General features: G+C 45.6%; 1 protein-coding gene across 3 annotated transcripts; it reads right to left on the reverse strand.

Annotated features, from left to right (window-relative positions):
- Positions 1-528: 528 nt before the first annotated feature.
- SEMA4F (ssemaphorin 4F) lies at positions 529-23213 on the reverse strand. Of its 3 annotated transcripts, XM_060169177.1 has the most exons (14): positions 23060-23213; positions 20828-20979; positions 20120-20179; positions 19817-19915; positions 14829-14922; positions 5025-5144; positions 4766-4917; positions 4038-4216; positions 3658-3805; positions 3308-3530; positions 3058-3167; positions 2783-2943; positions 1377-1435; positions 529-1139 (listed from the first exon to the last, which is right to left on the reverse strand). In XM_060169177.1, the coding sequence occupies exons 1-14, from the start codon at positions 23211-23213 to the stop codon at positions 529-531; spliced, it is 2322 nt and encodes a 773-aa protein (XP_060025160.1). The 3 variants fall into 3 exon arrangements, with proteins under 3 accessions (XP_060025160.1, XP_060025161.1, XP_060025162.1); XM_060169178.1 differs by lacking the exon at positions 19817-19915; XM_060169179.1 differs by lacking the exons at positions 4766-4917; positions 5025-5144; positions 14829-14922; positions 19817-19915.
- Positions 23214-23592: the final 379 nt, after the last annotated feature.

The following is a 23592-nucleotide window of genomic DNA, read 5'->3' on the forward strand; positions in this document are numbered from 1 at the left end:
TATTTACACCTGCTCTTTCATGGAAGAAGGAAAACTAGGATGGGGTAGATCTCAGGGCAGAGATTGCATGTTGCAGTTTGGGAATCATGCACTCTCCACAGAGAATCAGATAAACTGGGAGAACCGGCAAAAGGAGTCAGTGCACATTAGCCCCCTAGAACTTCCACGGCTCCTCCTTCTGGCCAGGGCCCAAACGGAAAGCAAAGTCACAGCGATGTCCTGGGGCCTAGCCCCAAACTAATGGGCCCAAGATAGTGGGCTGAAGGGGTCATAGGGGTTGAGAGGGCAGGGGCAGGAAAAGTCCTGATTCACTGCAAGAGCAATTCTGATCTCTTATGGGAATCAGGCAAAGCCCTGGCCCTGAGCCCATCCAGGCCCAGAAAAGGCAGACAGGGAATTTGAAGTGATCATTCCAAAGCCAAAGAAAACTCAGAGGCCACGACGATCTTCCACGACCATCGAGCCCCAGCGTCCCAATGGTCATTCCATCCAGTGGTCACTCATGCACTCGTGGTTATTTGCCCAGCCCTAGATGGAGGTTTCATCACACGTGGCTAGAGGAGCCCCAGTTAACCGAATGTGGGGTGGGCTCGGGCAGGGATCAAGCAGAAAGGGTGGAGGGAAGCCACCAAAGCCACTGCCCCTCTTGGCCAGGGCCAGGGGCAGCCGCTCATCTTCAGGAGAGGGAGAGGGAGGGTCCTGGCTGTAGCTTGTGGTCCCAGATGGCAGGACTCCCAGGTCCAAGCCCACCTTGTCTCTAGCCAGAAGTTCCCGCTGTCGTTGTCGCTGCTGACGCCGACCAATCAGAAGGAGAGCCAGGGATGCTGCAAAAACTCCCAGGAAGAAGCCTGCCAGTCCAGCCCCCACTATGTGAGCCCGGCTTGGAGCGCCCCGCTGGCTGCCCCAGACCAAGCTGTAAGCAGCTACCACACGAGCTGCCCCGCCTTCCTGACATTCACAGGCATAAGCACCCATGGCCCCTGGGGATATCACCACTTCTAGCCCATCCCGCCGGGGGGTGAGTGCAGTCACTCCGCTGGGCTGGTGCCACACACAGGATGCCCAGGCTGAGCTCGGGGAACATGGTAAGACCACATGTGCAGCTGTAGCCACAGGAACTTCAAACACCACTGGGTGTTCTGCAGAGACAGCAAAAGCACAAAAGGTGGTGAGGCTGTAGGTTGGAGGTGTTAGAGAGAAATGTGGGGTGACACGAGAAATGAGAAGGGGCCATAGCGCACCAAGCTGAAAAGGGGATTCCCAAAGAGAGTAAGGCTGTCATAACTTCCAGGATACAAGTTTTAAACTAGGTCCAAAAACATGACTTTCTAGGCCCTTTACATCCACTCTACCCACGTTCCCTAAACCATACAGACCTCCAGGCTCCTTAGGACACAAAGAAGAGACATCCGCTGACTCTATGTCTTGAACCAGCCTATAAAGAAGAGAATACTTGATAAATCCAGTGTCAACACCCCCTCTACCCTCCTCCGTACTGAACATTCACTCACCAATTGCACCTCCCATCATCTCATAAGTCACCTCTAGAATTATCAGTCAACATTCTCTTCATCACTAAATTTTTCCCCAATACCTCTTATACTCATGACATGCCAAATTCTACAAATATTTCTAGCAGACTACAGAGAATTAAATTTGCACTAGGTCTGTCAGAAAGATGTTTGGTGGGGTACTCTGAAAGAAACACAGGAACCTTCCAAGAAGTATAGCTGGTGGTCCACAACCACAAAATTTCTCTGGAAATCTCTGTTAAAAAATTTCTCTGGGGGGCTTCCCTGGTGGCGCAGTGGTTGAGGGTCTGCCTGCCGATGCAGGGGACACTGGTTCGTGCCCCGGTCTGGGAGGATCCCACATGCCGCGGAGCGGCTGGGCCGATGAGCCATGGCCGCTGGGCCTGCGCGTCCGGAGCCTGTGCTCCGCAAAGGGAGAGGACACAACAGTGAGAGGCCCACGTACCGCAAAAAAAAAAAAAAATTTCTCTGTTAAAAGAAAGAGAAAACTTCTTTTCTATCAAAGCTAATCAAAATTCTGTGAGGGTCAGTGAGATGACTTTCTGTTTCACAAAACACCTCAGCTAAAGATACATCTGTGGTTGTCACCAGCACTCAGTTGGTACTGAATACAATAAGAATGAAATCACCTAGAGAGTGCATGAAAGTGTAAAGAGAAGGACTGAACCCTGAGGAATATCAACATTCAGAAGCTGGATGGAAAAGGAACCAGTAAGGGAGACAGACTGGAGAGTGAGTTAGGGAGAAACACCAGGAGAATGCAGAGTCATAGAAGGCAACAGGATAGAGTTTTTCAAGGAAGGAAGGAGGGGAGTTGTCAACTGTGAAAACACTTCTAAGAGCACTTGCAAAATGAAAACTGAGGGACTTCCCTGGCAGTCCAGTGGTTAAGACTCCACGCTTCCAATGCAGGGGGTGCGGGTTTGATCCCTGGTCGGGGAATTAAGATCCCACATGCCGCGTGGTGTGGCCAAAAAAAAAAGAAAATGAAAACTGAGAAGCATATGGCAACATGGAAATCAACCACACAGTCAGGGCAGGTCCAGCAGGGAGGCAGGGACATTGATGAGGACAGAGAGATGGTTAGTCTGGACTGACAGATGGACACACAAGTGACACTAAGAAACACAGAGAGAGAAAAAGAGAGAGAGAGAGAGAGGGCAGCATTAACCCATGAGAAACAGACACAGACATATGGATAGGCCAGAGCCTGGGGACATCAGGCAAGGAACCAGTGCCACCACCCTCACCCTTCATGCTCTCCAGTGTGGGCCACACACGCAGCTAGCCGAACGCTCCAGGCACAGACAGGGTCTCGGGCCAGAATGCACTCTGAGCAGCTCTGTAGACGGCCACAGTTGGCTGTGTTCACTTGTGTCACCTCAGTACGGGAGCCAACCAGGAGCCAGCTCTACAGAAAGGGAGTGAGGAAGAGAAACACGCTGGATCTCCCAGACTTCAATGTCACAGATTGGCTCTGGACTCAGATATCTCCCCATCAGACTCGCCAAAATCTACAACTCACTTGATACAATTTCATATTCTCAACTGGCTGTGGCTCTGGGAATAAGGCCAGATCCTCAAGAACACTGAGCTGGCCTCCAATTTGCACTGCTCGGTGGAGGTGTCCATCCTCTAGGAAGCAAGCAAGGGGCAAGACATAATAACATAACTGTACCTGTGCCTGGGACTCTGACACCTGTATGCATGGGACCCTCTCTATGGCGACAACCTGTGTGCACTGGATGGGCAACTTGCTTGGCTATTAAACATACCTGTCCCCAGATAGAGCACATCATACTCTTTCCCTGAGAGGCTGGGCACCCTGTGGGCCACAACTCTGAGGTAGGTTGTATCTGTAGTGACCAGCAGGGGGTGGCCATCAGCTGGAAACACTGGCTTGTCCATGAGTGGGTGGTCCCGGATGAAGGTGAGCACACGGTCAGGAAGGAAGAGTGACGAGCCAAACTGTTGGAGCTTCATGTTGTTGGTGATGCACTAAAGGAAACACAGGATGAGTGACAAAGCTTCCCAGGGGCCAGGAAGTGTCTGTGATGCTTAGTTGGGCTCTTGTCCTAATGGGGCAATTCAGGCGTGAGGTGAAGAACTGCCCCAGCCCCCTCACCTCTCCAGGTCTGGGCTGGGGTACATCATTGTCCATGACAGGCAGTCCCCTGTTGCAGTCATGTTTAAGCTCTCTGAAGGGACCATTCAGCACTGTCCGAATGTCTTGTGGTCGGAAGGAACAGACAGCAGAGATGGCAGCCCCTTCCCTGGAAGAGTCACAGGTTGGAGCTGGATATTTAGAGGGAACTAGGGGAAGCAACTCATCCCCTGTCAAATGAGATGACCCATGAGAAACGCACAGGGAGCTATGCAGCCTGCTTCATGGCAGAAGGAGCAGGGCTCCACAGAGAGTCCACCCCCACTGGAGGAGACCGCACTGACCTGCACCAACCCCAGGTATCTCCCACCCTGTAACTCTCCACATCAGGACCCCCTCACCACTGGGAGGAAAAGATGCCATAAAAGATGGGCGTCCCCGCTCCATGCTCAGGTCGAAGAATGACCATGTCCTGCAGGACACTGGAGGCCCGGCCATGCTCAGGCCCTGGACACAGAAGGTCAGCCTTCAGAAAGGTCGTCCACCTCTGCTGGAGGGTCTTCCGGCCCCCAAGGTCCCCCTGGGGTGACAAGTACATAGGAAGTTCTCTTTAGAAGACCAACATTAGAGGAGGACTGTGGAGACCAATACAAGTTTCCCCCAGACACAGACAGATAGGGAGACAGATGCATAGAAATGCAAGGACAGAGATACAGAGTAACTGAGAAGGACAATGAGGTATGGGGTGGGCAGGATCACAACAATGATGTTTATTGTGTTTATTGTGCACTTATAAAGTTCTGCACTACATGCTTTACATAAGTTACCTCGTTTAGCCCTCAAATCGACACTGCCAGAGTCACACAGGCAGTAAGCAGTGTAGCAGGGACTTGAACCCAGGTCTGTCAACAGTTCCTGCCTTTAACCTCTACACTACAGTGTCACACGGGATAATAAGTGGGTAAAAGAGGCCAGAGCCCTTTCGCCACATTCCTCAAGCTCCCAGAAAAGTAGTCACTGCCCATCAAAAAAGAAGAAAGAGGAGAAATACAAAGACAGAGACCAGAGGAAAAGACAGGAGGACAGGTAGAGCAGAAAACAAGACAGACAGCTGGGATCAGGGTCTTACCGCACACACACGGGCCACCCTGGGGACCTTAACGTGTTCGTATGAATCAAAAGCTCGGGAAATCTCCGTAAAGAAGAAGTAGATTTCATCGTCTCCGGCTTCATCCCCCCACTCGGCTGGGCTCAAGGCCACTGCTGCAACAAAGGCTGGGGCTGGGGAGACCCGTGGCCTCAGATCCCACAGATATAGCCTGGGGCCACCCAGCCTCCACCTACTCTGTCCCCAGAGCAGCACCACCCCCCCTCTGCCCTCTCCCCACCGTTAAGCCAGGATGGCAAGATCTCTGTCCGAATCCAGTCCTCAGCACGACCCACAGCCCTGGAGATAATCGGCTCCGTCCCCAGGTAGTTTTTCACAGTGGCAGCGTAGAGGATGCCCCCTGCAGGGTGACAGGGAGGAGGTGGACTGTCAGACTCACTGAGGAAGCTTTCAGAAAGGGTCACAGGCAGAGCAGGGAGCAAAGCAGGGGCAAGAACCCTCAGGGGCTGAGCACACATTAAGTGCCAGGCAATGCTAAGCACGACATGCATTACCTCACTTAAAATAAACAGAAATAAAGTGCTCCGGGGCAGTAACGGAAACCGGTGTTAAGGAAAAACTGCTGGAATGTTCATGTATATGAAGGAAGAATAGAAGCTATCCCTGTGGAAAGCAAGATTTTTTTTGTTGGTCTGTTTCTTGCTGTTGTCATTTTTAAGGACTCTTCTACCCTATAATTACGTGGTAACTTTCCAGGAAGAGGTTTGCTTTGCAGCATGTTCCCATCTTACTTAAGTTCTCCCACTACGGTAAATGTCTGAGGGAACTACTGTTCTTTCTGAGTATTAGGGGGTGTATACTGCCCTGGAACAAGGCTCAACTTTAGGGTATACTAGCATCATTTAGGGAATTGATCAAAATGCAGATTCCTGGGCCTAGGGCCCAGCAATTCTCACTCAGTAGGGTTGGGGGTTGGCCCAAGAACTACGTTTCAAACAAGCAGTCAGAGTTACTCTGATGTGGGTGATTCAAGACCTCACTTTGAGAAACACCAACCTAGGGGATTTCTGGATATTTCACAGCCAGCCAGAGGAAACAACGAGGAATCAGATCCTTCCTCCTGGTTCAGTGGAGGTGCAGAGGTGCTATAAGAATGGTGGGGATTGGAAAAGAGAGAAATCAGAGGCATTCTGGGAAGGAAGGGAGGTGCAGTTCTGTGGGCTGAATGTGAAAGAACTATAGCCACTCTGAGCAACACTGCCAAGGGCTCAGACATGAGTGGAGACAATGACTCAGGGAACAAGAAGGTCACAAACCCCCGGTGGAGTCTTGAGTATCACAGGGACCCTGGAGAGAACAGAGAAGAACAGAGAAGCACTCCTTCACCACCTACTACGTAAGAGGCACTGCGCTGGGTGCTAAGCACATCACTGTCCCCCCCAAGAATTCCCATTTGAGTCCAGAAGACAAACGTAATCAGATACCAAGAGGCGTGGACTCACAGATGTGTGTAGGAGCACAGAGGAGGACCCAGCCACATCTAACTGGGGGAGCAGCAACTCAGAGGTCACATCTGAGCTGGCTCTGAAGAATGAGCAATTTGCCAGGTAGAAGGACTTCGGGGGGAAGACAGGCAAGTGGGGAATAAGGGAGCCATGTTCAGGGATGTGGGGCACTCCCCATGGCTGGAGCTCCAGCAGGGCACAGGGGCTGCTGGGCAAGTGAGCAGAGATAAGCTACAGGTGCAGAGATAGGCGCCCAATTGTGATGAATCTGCTCTTCCATGCCAGGAAAATGTGGACTTTATCCTAAAGGTGAGGGCAAAACTGCAGAGATTTTCTTGAGGAGGCATGACGTAATTAGTTTTGTTTTTTAGGAAGAAAATGCTAGTTATGCCTTCACACAGTCCTGGCAAGAACAAAGAAGGACTAAGGCACTGGTAGAGGAAAGAAAGGGGCTGCATTTGGGAGATATTCCTGAGGTAGAGCCCATTAACAAGATTTGAATATCAGTTGAATATGAGATGTGAAAGAATGGAGTAAAATAATGTCTCTAAGGTTTCCGCTTATAAGATGGATAATAGTAGATTATGATATTATGAACCAAGCAAAGAAATGACATAAGGCTCATAAAGAAGGTGGCTGGAGATGAGGTGAGTTCAGTTGTTGGACCCACTAAGGTTGACGCACCTTTGGGACATCTGGTTGGAGTCGCTGGAAGGCAATCGAACAGAAGGGTGTGGACAATAGGGCCAGAGTCAGGCAACCTAGGAGTCATGCTTAAGTTACCACAGGAATGTGAAAGCCAGGGAGAAAAGGAAAGCGAGAGAGAGCACTGGGGCACCATCATTTGAAGGCAACTCAGAAGAGCACTGACTCAGAAGAGTCAGAGAGGCTGGAGAAGCAAGCAAGGCTGGAGTGCTGGAGGCTGGTGCCCAGAAACCCCAGCAAGAGCTGCGGGGTCATGTGCACTGAGGGAGGCAGCAGAGGGCAGGGCCGCCTTGAGGGAAGCACTACGTCCTGGGCTCATAGATGCTCCTGTGAAGCTGCATGTCTCAGGCATTGAAATGATAACCACTAACACTTAAAAACACTTAATGCAAAGCAAGAAAAGGGTCAGGAGCCCTCTGAGGGCAATAGTGAAGAATTAGAAACCCCCTTCCTTACTGGGTGGGAGGGAAGACTATACTATCACTCGAGTTTGTGAAAAGAATCCAAGCACTTTGGAGTCAGGAAAGCTTGGGTTTGAACTTTGAATACTTATTAGTAGTATGATCTTAGGCAATTACCCGGCTGGCATTCAATATGTGTTAGGAACCTCAGGGGGCCATATGCTCGATTTGTTGCCATAAGGTAGGGGGGCCGCAACTATAAAATGGCATCCCATTCCCTTCCAGAGTATTTCATGAGGGAGAAAATCAGATTTGGGGCAAAGTTTCTGGCAGCTAATGGAGCAGCAAATAAGCCAATCCTCAGTAGTTCCAGGGGGAAAAACATGGCACAGAAGCCAGAATTGGAATAAAAATTTTCCTAAAAGCATTATACACAAAACACTCTAAAACTGAAACAATTGACAGAAGCTGTGTCACGGATACCCTGAGAATGGGGGAGATGTGGTGGAAGAGACAGTTATGAATATTTTGGAAGCATGACTTGATGTGTTTGAGGGAGAACACTCATAAATATTCTGGAAACGGTGAAGGACCACAGACAACAATGCAAGGACCCAGTGGTGGATGGAGGTGAAGTCCCAAAACTTTCTAAGGGGTTAAATGGGGGCAGTCAGCAACTCTGGAGCCTAGGATTGCTGAAGAGCACACTCACTCAGCGGAGAGAGCCGAGGGTCACAAAGGGATAGCAGGAGGGATCAGACACTTTGGGAGGGAGTAGCAGGGCTTCAGGTGTTCCATGAGTACTAAGGGGCTTACAACACAATCTTCACACACACACACACAGAGGAAAAGGAACGACAGCCATCACAATTACGAGGGCAGGAGGACACAGGAGGACACAAGATCACCACATGCCCTGAATTTTCCAGAACAGTCAATTTCAAATATTCTGTTGCACTGTTCATACAATAAAATATCCCTGTATGTGCGGTTGTTTGGCAAGTTATTACTGACTAGATCAAGCTAGCAAACATGAAAACATACATCTGCTATTGGCAAAAGATGATATGCCAAAGAGAGCGATGCCCACGGTGTTGAGTTTAGTGAACAAGGTGGTTAGAAAAAAACACATGGTATAATTCAACCCTATTTTTAAAAAATATGTATATATGTCTGTAGGCACAGGAAAGATTGAAGGAGCTACAACTGGACAGTGTTACTGATGTTTGTTTCTAATGAAATTACAAGTGATTTTTATTTTCTCCTCTCTACTTTTCTGTATTCACTGAACATTTTTTGTAGTTAGCACCTTTTACTTTTATAACCCCAAAAATTAAGATACTGTCATTTTGGAAATACGAGGAAAAACAAGGTTGAAAGCCACAAAGATGAAGAATCACAGCCAAAGAAAAATGACAATTATGTGCAGAAACAGATCTCTACTTGCTCAGATGTAAAGCCTGCGAACATAGACCTCCCAGATATGTTAGCAACCCAACACTGACAGACTAGGATATAAGCCATGGCAGTGAATATTTCACTACACCCTGAAGGGGTCCAAATTTTCACTCTGGTATCAAAATGCTCACTTTTAAAGAAGGTTTATAATAGGAATTATCACTCATTATCTTTAAAAAGAGGGTTTTTAACATGCCCTAGCCTGCCTTCTTCCACTCTCTTTTCTTCTCATGGTCAGAGCTTTGCAGGATAGACAGCTCCTGACCTAATATTCTCTATTTCCTTATCTAAGGTTTATGCCAGCTAGATACCTTTTTTTTCTTTTTTTTTTAAACAGCCTATTATCAGGACATAATTACAGATCACTGGAGATGCAGTGTTTACTCTACCTTTTCCTCTCCTGGCACATAGGATTTATAACTGTCTTGTTTCGATGTGTGAATGCTGTCTTGGGGTACACACTCACGGATTTAAGAGATAAGCTTGACCGCAAAATGCTGGCAGCACCCAGTGCACATACAGGGCTCCTTAGCAGATGCAGTAATCACAAGATGCAATGAGACCAAAAGGAGACAAGAAAAACACAAGACGGGTTCCCAAAGAGAAAGCAAAAGCTCCCTTCTTCTGCTCTTCTTTATAAGAGCCCTATTTACTATTGAATGTGATACGGAGGACCAGAGATGACAAATCACTGCCTCTAGCTTGGGTACCTTGGTGGGTAATGGCACTATGCACTCAGAGAAGGGGACACGGGTCGAGGAGAAGGTTTGGGGGAGGTGAGTGAAGATGATAAGCTCAGTTTGGGACATGCTGACTTTGAGATTCCTGTGGGACATCTAAGTGGAGATGTATGTCTGGAAGGCAGCTGGATATGTGGTCTGTAGCTCCAGATAATGTATGGGAGGCATCAGAATCTGGTAGAAACAGAATCCATGGGGCTAGTTTTGGCAGATCTGGAAGGCGTCAGATTTGGGAGACATCAGAATGCAGTGCAAACAGAATCCATGGAGCTGGCTGAGATCACAATTACAAAGAATGCAAGAGAAGAGGATCTTAGGTGGAAGTCTAAGGAACATTTAAAGGATGAGCAGAAAACAAAGATGCTGCAAAGAAGACTGAGAAGGAATTGCGGATGTTCTTAGGCTAATGTGAACGTTACTGTCAAAATATTTGCATTTTTCCGAATTGGAATAGCGCAAATAGAGACACTGAGACCACTTTTGTTAATTTTATCTCAGTGGAGTACAGATAAATGTCAAATTTGAAGACAAGATATCTGAGACCTTTTCCTAAAGAAATACAAGTGCCAATAAACACATGAAAAGCTGTTCGACCTCACTAATAGAAATGTAAATCAAAAACATCAAATTGGACTCTGGAGAAAGTGACTGTTTTACGTTTATTAACTATATTTTGGGGGCTAACTGGCTGTAATGAAACAGGCCCTCTCATCACTGCTGGTAGGACTCACTGGAGAGAAATTTGGCCAAACCCATCAAGTACTATAAAAATCTTTTATATCCTTTGGCCCAGCAATCCTACTTTTTGGATTGACTCATGCAATTAATTAGATTCATGTAAAGGATTTACATTAAAATTTATGTAAAAGGATTCCTTATGCAGCATTATTTATAAAAGCAATAATTTATTTTAAAATCTGAATGTATAATTATATGGGAATAATTAAATAAGTGTGCTACATTCATACGATGAAAAAGTATACAATCACTAAAAATCAAGTTTTGAATAATTAAACAAATTCTATGATGAGAAAATGTTCAGTATACAATAAGTGAAACATGCATGACAATTCCAATTTATTATAAATATGCACACATGCGCGCGCGCGCACACACACAGACACACACACACACACACACACACACAGTATAAGAAAATACTCCAAAATAATAATAGTGGTTACCTGATGATGACTGAATTACAATAAACTTTTCACTTTCTTCTTTATACATTTCTATATTTTCTCAATTTTCCACAATGCACATTGCAATTTTTATAATTTAAAATAAGAAATACTCCTGCCATTATATTCTAATATTTTCATTACTAAAAGCTCTTTTCTTTCAAAATATGTCTATTATCCTTAAGGACATTTGTATAGCTCCTAACTGGGAATTTTGGTTCTAATTCTTAAATAACATTGCCACTATCTTCTATACTGCTATTTTCAAAACAAGGGCCAGTAGGACACAATGGATCAACATTAAAAGTTCCAACTAGGGCGTCCCTGGTGGCGCAGTGGTTGAGAGTCCGCCTGCCAATACAGGCAACATCGGTTCGTGCTCCGGTCCGGGAAGATCCCACATGCCGCGGAGCAGCTAGGCCCGTGAGCCATGGCCGCTGAACCTGCGCATCCGGAGCCTGTGCTCCGCAACGGGAGAGGCCACAACAGTGAAAGGCCCGCGTACCGCAAAAAAAAAAAAAATTCCAACTAAATATTGCCATTATGTCAGACCAAGAAAAAATTTAAATTATAGCCCTATAAAGAACTTCAGAGGAAAACTTATAATATTGATATTGACTATGACTTGGATCTGAGACAGAAAAAGCCATGGGGGTTCTATGTCTTGAGCTAGCCATTCTAAACTGTTAGAAAGTGATTTCTGACACCTCCATCAATTATCAGCTGAAAGGCAACACTAAATTTCATTACCTGGGGGAAAAAAAGACTTAACCTGTTTGAAAATGTTCTTTGTTATACAATTATCTTATCTATGAAATTTGTATTCTTAAACTACATGCTGTGTTCCACTTGCTGAGAGAACACAGAGAAATTACACACAGATGGTTAAATGTACTTAAAGATACTGCTTGAAACAAAGTATTTTAATTATTTCAGATTGTTGCAATTGAGAAGTCATTTTGTTGATAAACAATTATGTAGAATCAAGAGACATTCATAACTGCTAAACCTGTGAAATCTTTCTGAATGATCTTTATGACTGGTTCAGCGTTTTGCCAAAGATGCTTGATATAAAGCTAAGAAAAATAAACTATTGACTAAACTTTTATTCAAATATGTATGCGTATAAACAAGGTCTCACTGACTTCAACTGTAGATGAATGATAAAAATGACAACTCAAATATCGTATTTACTAGATATATACTTTATGTTCATTTTCAAAAACTTTTGTTATTTCATTACGTTTCAGAAAAGGTAAATCATTAACTGAATAAGAGTGACTTTTTAATATATAAATTTATTTATTTTATTTATATTTATTTTTGGCTGCATTGGGTCTTCGTTGCTGTGTGCGAGATTCCTCTAGTTGCGGCAAGCGAGGGCTACTCTTCGTTGTGGTGTGCGGGCTTCTCATTGTGGTGGCTTCTCTGTTGAGGAGCACAGGCTCTAAGTGCACAGGCTTCAGCAGTTGTGGCTTGTGGGCTCTAGGGCTCAGTAGTTGTGGCGCACAGGCTTAGTTTCTCCACAGCATGTGGGATCTTCCCGGACCAGGGCTCAAACCCACATCCCCTGCATTGGCAGGCAGATTCTTGACCACTGTGCCACCAGGGAAGCCCAAGAGTGATTTAATTTGTTCAGCTTTTAAGACTTTTCCTACAAATAAAGTCATGCATAAGAAAAGAGTTTAGCGTCCAGTGGTTGAGGCTTTGTCTTCCAATGCAGGGGGTGCGGTTCGATCCCTGGTCGGGGAGCTAGGATCCCACATGCCTCGTGGCCAAAAGGCCAAAGCATAAAACTGAAATTAATACTGTAACAAATTCAATAAAGACTTTAAAAATGGTCCATAACAACAACAACAAAGTTTAAGTTTAGATCTTATATCCCAATTTTTGTTTTTCATAAAATATTGTGCAATATTTAAATTAAAATTTATATTGTCCAATATTTTATAATAAGGTTCGTAGCAACTTTAATGAAGGAAGAAAAAAACAGTGTGATAAATGATGCTAAGTCAACTGAATAGTTAGTTGGGAAAAATCAATTTTGATTCCCTTCTCATGCCGTTTCTCAAAATAAGTTTCAAATAAATCAGAGTTAAAATGTTTCAGAAAAAAAATTTTAAGAAGGAAAACTTTATCTGCTCTCTAACTGAAGAAGGATTTAGCTTTAAAAATATAATCACAAAGGAAAAGGTGTAGATTGGAATACTAATATCCTACCTGATAATTGGCCCAAGAACATAAGCAGAGGATTGACCAAAGCAGAAATAAAAATAAGTACTAAAACATGAAAAATGTTCAACTTCACTAATATTCAAAAAAATACAAATTAAAACAAGGTGCTGGGACTTCCCTGGTGATCCAGTGGTTAAGAATCTGCCTTCCAATGTAGGGGAAGCGGGTTCGATCCCTGGTCGGGGAACTAAGATCCCACATGCCACGGGGCAACTAAGCCCGCGCGCTGCAACTACTGAGTCCATGCACTCTAGAGCCTGTGCCTCACAAGTAGAGTGAAGCCTGCAGCCACAACGAAGAGCCTGCATGTCACAAGTAAGACCTGACACAGCCAAATAAATAAATATTCTTTAAAGGTGCTATTTTTAGCCTTGAATCAGCACACACACACACACAAAAATGTTTAATGACAACAAAACAGTGTGGTGAAATTTATGTGAAAAAACACTCATCTACTGCTGATTTAGGGTGTAAATTGGTATACCCTTTCTAAAAACTCAATTAGCAACAGATAATGAGCTGTAAAATATTCACATCCTTTAATATAGTCATCCATTTCCAGGAGTCTAAGAAGACAACCTAAAATGAGGATAAAAATTTATGTGCAAAAATGTTCATTACAGTATTAGAGACCATAGCAAAAACTTTGAAGTGAACTAAATAAACCTGAAAATAAATTTACATAAATAATTTGGAATTCTTTAATTAAATTATGGTATGCTCACAGGTTGAGTAGCATAATGTCATTAAAATTTTTCTTCACAAAGAATTTTTTAATTATATAGAAATGCCTATGATATAAAGTCACATGACAAATATTCAAAATTATATCCCTGTAGCATGACATTTAGAAGTTTCATAAAACACACACTCATAAAATTTCTGTTCACCTGCTTGTTTTATACTCTCATGAGAAAAATCGTTGGGTTCTCACTGAATTTGGAGAGTGCATGTGGAGTAGTCTAACCTAAAATACAGGCTATGTGGCACACAAACAGTTCACTTGGTGGCTACCAAAGAATTAGTCAATCATTCTCCAGAAAAGATTTAGGCATAGTCTGTGATAGAACCATTGAACACTGGAGCAACTCTATATGTATATACAGTTTGTTTGAAGGAAGTAACAGAAGGAATTTCTTTAATAGTCATTACTGATTTTTCTGAGCAACAAAGGAGTGGCCAGCCAAATATATGTGCATGAGTATATATGCATGTGGACACACACATTAAAAAGGCTAGAAGGAAATATCCTAAAATACTAGCAGTGGTTTTCAGAGTAGGAATACTCTAAAACTGTGCTAATATGGTAGTCACTAGGTATGAATGGCTATTTATATTTAAATTAAAATTACATGAAATTTAATATTCTCCCCTTCAGTCACACCAGTCACATTTCAAGGGCTCAACAGCCACATGTAACCAGTGGCTACCATATTAGACATTGAAGATACAGAACAATTCCATCATCACACAAAGTTCTTTTGGACTATGCTGTTCTAAAAGATTTCTTATGTTCTTCTTTATACTTTTTTCAAATTTATTATAATATGCATTGTAGTAGATTCCTCTTAAAAACAGGAAAAAATGACTAACAGAGATGAGGTTAACAGAGGAAATGTTCACAGTCTACTGTGAACAGTGACATATTCTCTAGAGAAAAGCAAGAGAAATGATACTCTGTGGGTAAAAGCAGGAGAACACAAGCACTCTGGGAAGAATAGGAAAGGCCAGAAAGAGATGTGGGAATAATAGACATTCTGATGAAAGTAAAGAAAGGACACAGAAATTCCAACAGCAGGGCGGGGAAGGAGGCAATTACAGCAAGAAGTCACAGGTGCTTATCTCTCCCCACTCACCAGCCATTACAGCTGCTGACCGCTGAGCTGGCTCAAAAGGACATTTCCCCCGGCCACTCTCAGGTCTTTCAACCTGCTGGAAACTGGACACATCCTACAGACCAGAAGGGGGCAATTGGTTTAGAGGTCATGGGGAAGTCCATGGTGAGAATTACAAAGATGGTCAGATGAAGAAAAAACCCAATTCCCATTCATCTCCCATTCCCCCACTACCATCCCCATATTCCCAGTCTGCTATTCCTGATTCCACCACTCATTCCTGCATTTCCTACCTCTGCCATCCCTCTTTTCATCAGTTTATTCCTCTTCCCTCAATTCCCCTAGTTCCCAACACCCACATGCTCTGATGAAGGAACACCTAGGATGGCACTAGAAGACACCAAGAGGCTGAAAGGCAGACCTTTCCTCTGAAATGCTGCTGAACTGCCAGCTTTGCAACTGGTTGGAGAACGTGCTACAGGATAAGGAGGACCAGGGAAGAAAGCAGGCCTCCTGAGGGCTGGAGCACTTAGGAAGGGTAAAGAAAAGTACAGGCTGATATAGGACCATCCGAAGCCCAGGGGTCTAGAGAGAAGGGCCATCCCTCACCTAATCCCACTCCATGAATAAAAGACTGAACCAGAGTCAAGGATACACAGAAGGAGGGAAGGGAATCTACAAAGTCAGTGAAGAACTGAAGCTGAGGTCAGAATCTGAGAATTTGGTAAGTGTCTTCCTCATCCAGGGACTCCAGAGGGACTAACCTGGGGTGCGGGGGTGGGCAAGAGGTGTAAGAGTTCCACAGAGCCAGCCAGACATGACCTTAGCTGAGCATCCAGCACTAAGAGAGGCTTCAAGATAACATCTAAAAATGAAAATCACAGATGATTTCAACCTGGACTGACAGGGAAGTTAACTATGGCCAGTTAGGAATCAGTTATGACACGAAGTACCAGGCATGATATCTCTAGTTCACAAACTAGGATGGACATATGGTGTTGCTGGAGCCTTATTGCTGTGATGGTAATTGGAGAACCAACATAGATCTACATCCCCTGAGCATAAGTGTACCACTGGCCCATTCTGACTGCTCACTTATTTCCTGTAGTTGGCAAACAGGGTTTCATTTTACTGAGAGAGCCTTGAAGAAGGCTAAAATGAGATGTGATCTGATGTCCCCTCAAAGGGAATACTGGGTCAAGAATCTTCCAGAATGGAGGACCCCACAGAAACATAATCATCTGCCCTGTGTGGTGGTGGGCACATTGTAGCCAGAGGAGAAAGATGACAGTTCAGTGAGAGATTACCAAGACATTTGGGCACTCTGAACATGGGGTTATTACCTGCTGCTGTGGCCTGTCTTATCGCCTCCTTTTCTCCACACTGCTTCGCCTTGCCCCCAATTTACTCTCTATACCCACCCCAGATTAATATTCCTAGACTATTAGTCACTGACTTAATAAATGTTTGAGCCACAGAATGACAAAAATGGCTCACCATTGCCTCTTTATCCCAAACTACTACTTCTTCTAACCAAACATGGATCACCTGTTATTCCTAGAAAACAAATTATGCCTGAAACTATTCCATCACATTTCACCAAGGACTTATAAAGGATGAGCCTTTTCTCAGTTCTCATTCTCTTTGATCTTTTCGCACCATTGGATACTTTTGATTCACTCTCCTCCTTGAAATAATCTACTTCTTGACTCTTGAAATTCTACCCTCCTGGAGCCCCTCCTCCTATCTGTTGCTTCTCTATCTCCTTTGGTTGTTTCTCTTCTCCTTTCCAGCCTCTAACCATGTATCCTTAGTCTTTTTCACATATACTTTAAAGATCTCATTAATTTTCACATTTCTGCCCAGACTTTCTATGCAAATCATTCCCCAAACTCTCTAAAGCCTGATGTCTTCCAAACTCTAGTCCATGTTTGCACTTGACTGCTGGACTTCCTTTCCTCACAGAGATGATCTATTAAAACTGAACATGGGGCTTCCCTGGTGGCGCAGTGGTTGGGAGTCCGCCTGCCAATGCAGGGGACGCAGGTTCGTACCCCGGTCCGGGAAGATCCCACATGCCGCGGAGCGGCTGAGCCCGTGAGCCATGGCTGCTGAGCCTGCGCATCCGGAGCCTGTACTCTGCAACAGGAGAGGCCACAAAAGTGAGAGGCCCGCATACCGGTAAAAAAAAAAAAAAAAAAAAAAAACTGAACATGTTGAAACTCGTCCTCTTCCAGTTTCCCCAAATGGCATCATCACGTTATCTAGGTTTATAGCCTTTGAGCAAGGGAGCCGATTAACTACATAGGTTATGATTACTGTACGGTCAAAGTGACATTTAATTAGGGTCTGAAAGGATACGACCACACCACCACATTATCTGAATGTTGAGATTCTTCATTATATCATTGTGTCAGCACAGTCCTATCAGCATGAGTTGTAGTGAAGGCAAGTCCCTCAAGTTGAAAGCCAGAGCTATGTAGGCAAGCTCTCACTGAGCTGTGGGGTTAGAACCCATCCTTTGACTTTGGCCAAGAAGAGTGCAAGGCATATAAAGGACCTTTCCTGAGAGATTGAGGGTGAGGGGTAGGGGGAGGTGGTCCTTGTTAACATGAAACAAATCAAATGTCACAAGAAACTGGAGCCAGCTAAGGTCTTCTTCTAGGGTGCAGGCTGGACTAGAGGGACAAGGGAGCAGAGCACAGCCAGACGAACCTGGGTTTGAATCCTGGCTGTGCCTCGGCCAGCTATATATCTCAGACTTTTACCTAACTTTTCAGAACTTCTGTTTCATTCATGTAAATTGGAAATAAATACTCTCATGATGTGTCATCACTATCATAATAAATAAATATCATGATATGGTGATAAGAATTAAACTCCATTGTGAAAGTATCAAGCAACAAGCCTGCAACAGAGTAGACACTCAATTGAATGGGAAGTCTTCTCATTGTTGTTGTTGCTGTTGCTATAAGTCTAACATTTTTTCTGTTAACTGCCGGAGCTCCCTCAGAAAAACAAATTAAAATATTTTCCCCCAATGTCTGATGAGCTGTCACTGAAGGGCAACACTCCACATTGTTGGAACTGGTAGGTCCTATGCTTAAACTTCCTTTTGTGAGAACCTTCATTTCTCTGAGCAATCAACTCTGAGCAAGTTGTTATATCTGGATCAGCTAGTCCAAGTTCTCAGATTGTTACACACAGTCTCAAAGTCATCCGTCTGGGACATGAGAAGTTCAGCACTAAGGATAAGGCAAGGACTTGCTCAAGCAGATGGGGATTGCCAGGTGGCAGGATAAGACAAAGGCAGAAAAGAACATTCAGGAAGTCTAGAGAGCAGTTTCAGGATGCTTAAAGGGTTAACACAGTTGTTAGCTGTACCTTATATTCTCCTACAAACAAGACTTGATCAAAGGATGGTCCTTCATTTCATGAGCCTGTGGGATAGGAGGGTTCAGAAAAAGAGCTAAAAGTCATAGGAGTGCAGTACACAGGCCCCTGGCTTCGTTCTTATTTGCTGATATTCCTCAAAAATGGATAGGGGTCCAAGTCACACCATTCCTGACAGGTATGTCCAGAACATTTTCTGTCTAGATACTTATCTAACAACCATTAGGGTCCCACCTCAGAGAGCCAAAGAAGAATAGAAGGCCCTGGGGAACTAACTTGGAGTAATCACATCATCTGTAAACCATGGCTCTGGTATTCACACCCATGGGCTCCCTGATCCTACGTATACTAGGAAAGGACAAATATGTCAATGGCAGTTCCACTGCTACTTCTGTGAGCTTTGTGAGAACTGTAGGGAAACTAGGCCCTCAGCGTTACCTGAAGGAATATAGAGATTTTCAACACCACCCTGAACTGGGAAACCTTCCCAGGATGAGGGAGCTATTCACACCTCAAAAGGGAGTCTATCACCAGCATTATGAAAATAACTCAACATAAACGCAACTAACTCCAAGGAGAGCCCAGAGGGACGGACTAAGGCAATCAAGCATATACAATTATAGCATTCTTAAGTCAGAAATATAAGGATGATGCTTAACAAAGAGGTTTGGAGCTACACACTGACTAGATCCATGTGGCAAGGACTACTGCAGGCTGCAGAAGGATCAAGTCAAGATCTACCATTAAGGATCAGGGTCAGGAAAGGGAGTTGTTGCACTCCCTCCTACCCCCAGCAGAAAGGGATAAAAAGTGTCCAGTGATATGAAGGACATGTGACTCTTCCCAGGGCCTGGTCACAAATGTGTGCAGCCAGAGGAACAGTAATTGACTACTGGATAACTGATGAGAAAAGGAGAGGAGTCAAAACATTAACATGCTTCCTAAGATGTCACCAATCCCAGGGACTTTTGAGGTCATGACCAACCTAGATGTGATCAGGAGTATCCATGTCCCAAGCCTGCCTGGGTGTGAGGTTGGAGATGTCCAGGGCTTTAGCAGCAATGAACAGGACCAAGAAGAAAACATGGTTGACAGAGTGCCCACCTTGAAGGCAAGATCCAGAGTATGGGGCCAACAGGTACTACATTAATGCGCAGTGACCTCAGAAGCTGTGAGAGCAAAGGGTCACAGCCCACACAGAATGAGGTTGACAGCGGAGGTGGAGAAGGTGGTAAAAGACAATCACATGCCATGGGAGGAAGAAACAGGTATGGACAGTGCTGATTAAGAAATGGTACCAGGCTCCCCGGACAAAGCATACACAGGACAAGGAAAACATGAGCTACTGGCCTCTGAAGTTCCTCCCCACAGGCCAGCTGGCATCCTCACTTCCTTCACCATCCCACTACGTCCCTCTTTTCACTTTGTATTCCTTACCTTCTACCGACAACCTCCCTCCCCCTCCCTTTCATACCCTCCCTCAGTGGACAAAGCCTCTACCCTATGAGGACATCCCTCACCCCCAATGCCATCATGCACAAGGGTTGCCTTAAGCATGACCCCTGTCACAGTCACTCACAGAAGACACCTCCCATCCTTCCACCCCTGTCACTCACAATAACCCCGCACTTCGGATCAAAAGCGAAGGTGCCACAAATGAGGAGGTGAGAGGCATTGGCAATGGCGAGAATCTGGACAAAATTGTGACATTCTTCCTAAGGGTCAGAGATGGTTAGAGAATCAGAAGCAGCAGGTACAAGGAAAAGTAGTGTTAAGACAGTTATATGCAGGTCTGGGTATGTTGTTAGAGTCCCTGCCTGGGCCCATTGGGATGGGAGCATTGCAGGGGACTGACACAGAGTCAGGGCTAGGCCAAGTCCTCAACTGACATTCAGGCCAGGGCCTGGATTTATACCTACCTCCTTCTTGCCTTTCTTCCTACAGTTCTGTCTGTGGGCCTCAGGCACCATCCAGTCAATCTAAGAAAGGAAGAGTGACCATTTCTCTCAAATGAGAGAATTCCTCCCAAGTCAGGGAGGAATTCCTCCCAAGTCAGGCTAGGTGACACAGTTCTACAACCTCCATCAATTTGGAAACTTCAGAGACAACCCCCCGACCACAGAGCACTGTTTTTCATACTGGAGGTCGCTACCCATTAATGAGTAATGAAATCAATTGTGAAATCTCAACCAACATTATTTTTAATGAAATAGAATATATCAGAATGTATCACATATAGGAGAGTAGATATTGTTTCAAGAAAGTTTTCTTTCAGTACATAGTTGGTGTACTATGTCAAAATGTACCATATATTTCTTACTAAGGGGTGGTCAAAAAAGTTTGAAAGTTATTGCCCTAGAGTAATGTGATTTTAATGATTCCACTGCCACCTGAACCCTGGTCACTGTGGCCTCCTCCCCATAATCATGAACCTCCCTCATAGCCTCCCCAGTCACCATGACCCACCCCCATCACCCTCAGCTGAGACAATAAGGTTGACGACCTACCCTTATTCCTTTTCACCAACATTCCCCGTCCTACCACAACACCCCCCTTCATATGCCATAAAACGAAGGATCTAATCACATGCTCTAGAATCTGAGGTCCTCCCCACTCTCATCTCTCACCCTGCGAGGTCTCTCCCCTGAAAAGGGCAGGGATAAAGCGAAGATGGTGTCCCGGGCGCCGACATAAAGCATATGGGAAGCAGGATCCACAAGGAGAACGGAGTAATTGTATGTCTGAGGGATGGTGAACCGGGTGAGATAGGAGTCAGCCTCTGGCAGGAAGAGAGGGTGAAAGTGAAGAGTGATATCAGCCATCATTTCATAAGGGTTGGGTCCACAAGGGCAAAGCCAAAGGGGCCAATTTTTGTTTTCTTCCAAGTACCATTTATTTAGCAGCCTTAAGGGCAAAAACAAAGCCTGGACAGGCCATCCATTTAATTTCCCCAGGGAAAGATAACTGATGAGGCCAGAGTATTTAGCACACAATAAAGTATGCTTTTTCTATAAAAATAGAACACTTCATTAAAATAGCATAAATATTAAGTCTATTTAATATTTATTTCTATTCATAGCAACATGATACATAATTTGAAAATACCTGTAAAAGGTACAAGTACTTTTCTCTGTAAATTTCCTTTTTTCTTAAATCACTACTTAATAGTAACTCCTTTTTACTTAGAAGGGAAATGTCTCACTCTTTTCACCATCACATTAGGAGATCATCTCCTCTCTCTCCCACCACCCTTGATCTCACCCTAATTCTACCCAAAGAGGTAAGAGAGTAGAGGGGGCAAGAAGAGTATGTGCTTTGGAAATGGATCAGCCCAAGTTTAAATGTGGTTCTTTCACTTACCTGATGTATGATCTTGAATTAGTTACTTGCCCTCTCTGAGCATCATTTTCCTCATCTGTAAACACCACCATCCAGGGTTGTTGAAAATTAAATGAGATAACATATGTGGAAGCATCTGACACATACAGCTCTGCTCTACCTGCTTCATCTGCTCAGCTACCTTCAAGACTAGTAGAATGGCCATGCATTCTTAGATGTGCTGATGTATGGAGCCCCACTCACCCAATCCTCCCACACCCATACTCATGTTTGTGCTGTATCCTGACTACTATCCCATGCTTAGTATAAGCCCCGGATCACCCAACCACCCTTCATATCCCCGCCTCTGCCTCGCCTTGTCATATAGACCTCTCTGGATTCCTGGATATGAACCCAGACTGGCGACCTCAACCCCATGTTGTGGCTATTGCTCCAACACAAATTGAAACCCAGGCTCTGACCACAACTTTGTCTTCTGGATTCACAGCATCCCTATATGTCACTGGTCTGAAATGACAGAAGTAATGTAGAAAACTCTAAATTACTATTACCCAGTTGTGAGTTTTTCCCAACAGGATGTACTCTTGGCTTCACTGGTTCTGTCTGCCCAAGGTGCTAACACTCACTGCCCACTGAGAAAAACACAAGGTTCATAGCTACACTCATGCCCGCCTCAACAAAGAGCCGTTAAAGTGTGAATCACTCCAATGACCACTTTTAACCTTGTGGCATCCCCTGGCTTCTTTCACATCTTTTGAAAGGACATCTCCCTCCTCCTTTTTTCCTTCTGAAGACTTTGCAAATCATTTTAAAAGAATTTTAAATCAACTCATTGAATCGTTTCCCAGCTACTCAATATAGGGAATGGGTAGAGGGAGTAGGGAACGTTGAGGAAGTTAGGAGGGTTATGGTGGATCGGAAAATGGGAGTTGGTGTCAGAGATGAGAGGACTGGTAAGTGAGTTAGGGAAATTAGGGTTGTGAACGGGGCAAAAGGCTCGGAGGAGGTTAGAACTGATGATAACCAAATGAATTTGAGAAGTGGGCAGATGGAAATGCTGAGCTGGTAATCAGAAGGATGGGTGTTTGGAGTAGTATGAAAGACCGATGGGTTTGAGGGCACGATGGGCGTCACGCTGGCGTGACGGACACAGGTGCATGTGAGGGAAGAGCGGAATAAGGGAGAGGAAACTTCGAAATAGAGGGTTTCCGGCAACCCCCATTCCCCTCCCTGGGCCTCAGGGTCTGCGTCTGCACGGTGAGGGGCGGTTGCCTTAATAAGGGGCCGCGGGAGCCTCCCGGGCTGGTCGTAGTAGCCGAGTCGCCCGGCTCGCTGGAGCAGCACCAAGTGGGGGTCCCGCCCGCAACCCGGCGGGGCTTGGGCGTCGCGGGACGCAGTGGGCTGAGCTGTGGGGGCCCGGGTGCGGCTTCCCGGGTGGGGAGGGCAAGTGGATCCGGGTACCTGCAAGCGGGGTCTGGGCGCGGCGCGAAGGAATAAGGGCGAGGGCGCACGCGCCTTACCGGAGATAGGAAGCGAGATCCTGGGCACCGAAGGGGGGACGCGGCCACACACCGGGCCGCTTAGCACCTCCAGCAGCAGCAGCAGCAGCAGGGGTAAGGGCGAGGCCGGGGACGGCCCCGGGCGCGAGCGGGGCCGCGCAACAGAGGCCGGCATTTTTGCCACCGCCTGGCCGCCAGGGTGTGGCGCGCCCCGCAGCCTCCTCGGAGCCTCGGCGCCACCAGCTTCGGTCCCACTCTGCTCTCCTCGGTGCGGCTGGGCCTGCGGCGGCGGGTTAGAGCACAACCTGGCTCCACCCCTTCAAGAAGGGACCAATGATGGGGCTGATTTTCTCCTCAGCCGTAGGGGTTGCGTGGAGGTCGGACTAAGGAGAGAAAAAGCCCAGGCCAGAGAGAGAGGGAGCTAGACCCAGGGGTAGGTGGGGCGTTCTACCTCGAAAATGGGCTGGACGTGTCACTCCAGGACCCTGAGTGACAGGTTTGCAAAGGTCGCTCCAAATTTGCATGTCTCCAAACTCCAATTTGCATGTCTTGGC

The sequence above is a fragment of the Lagenorhynchus albirostris genome, chromosome 13, assembly GCF_949774975.1.
Source record: "Lagenorhynchus albirostris chromosome 13, mLagAlb1.1, whole genome shotgun sequence".
Classification (NCBI taxonomy): domain Eukaryota; kingdom Metazoa; phylum Chordata; class Mammalia; order Artiodactyla; family Delphinidae; genus Lagenorhynchus; species Lagenorhynchus albirostris.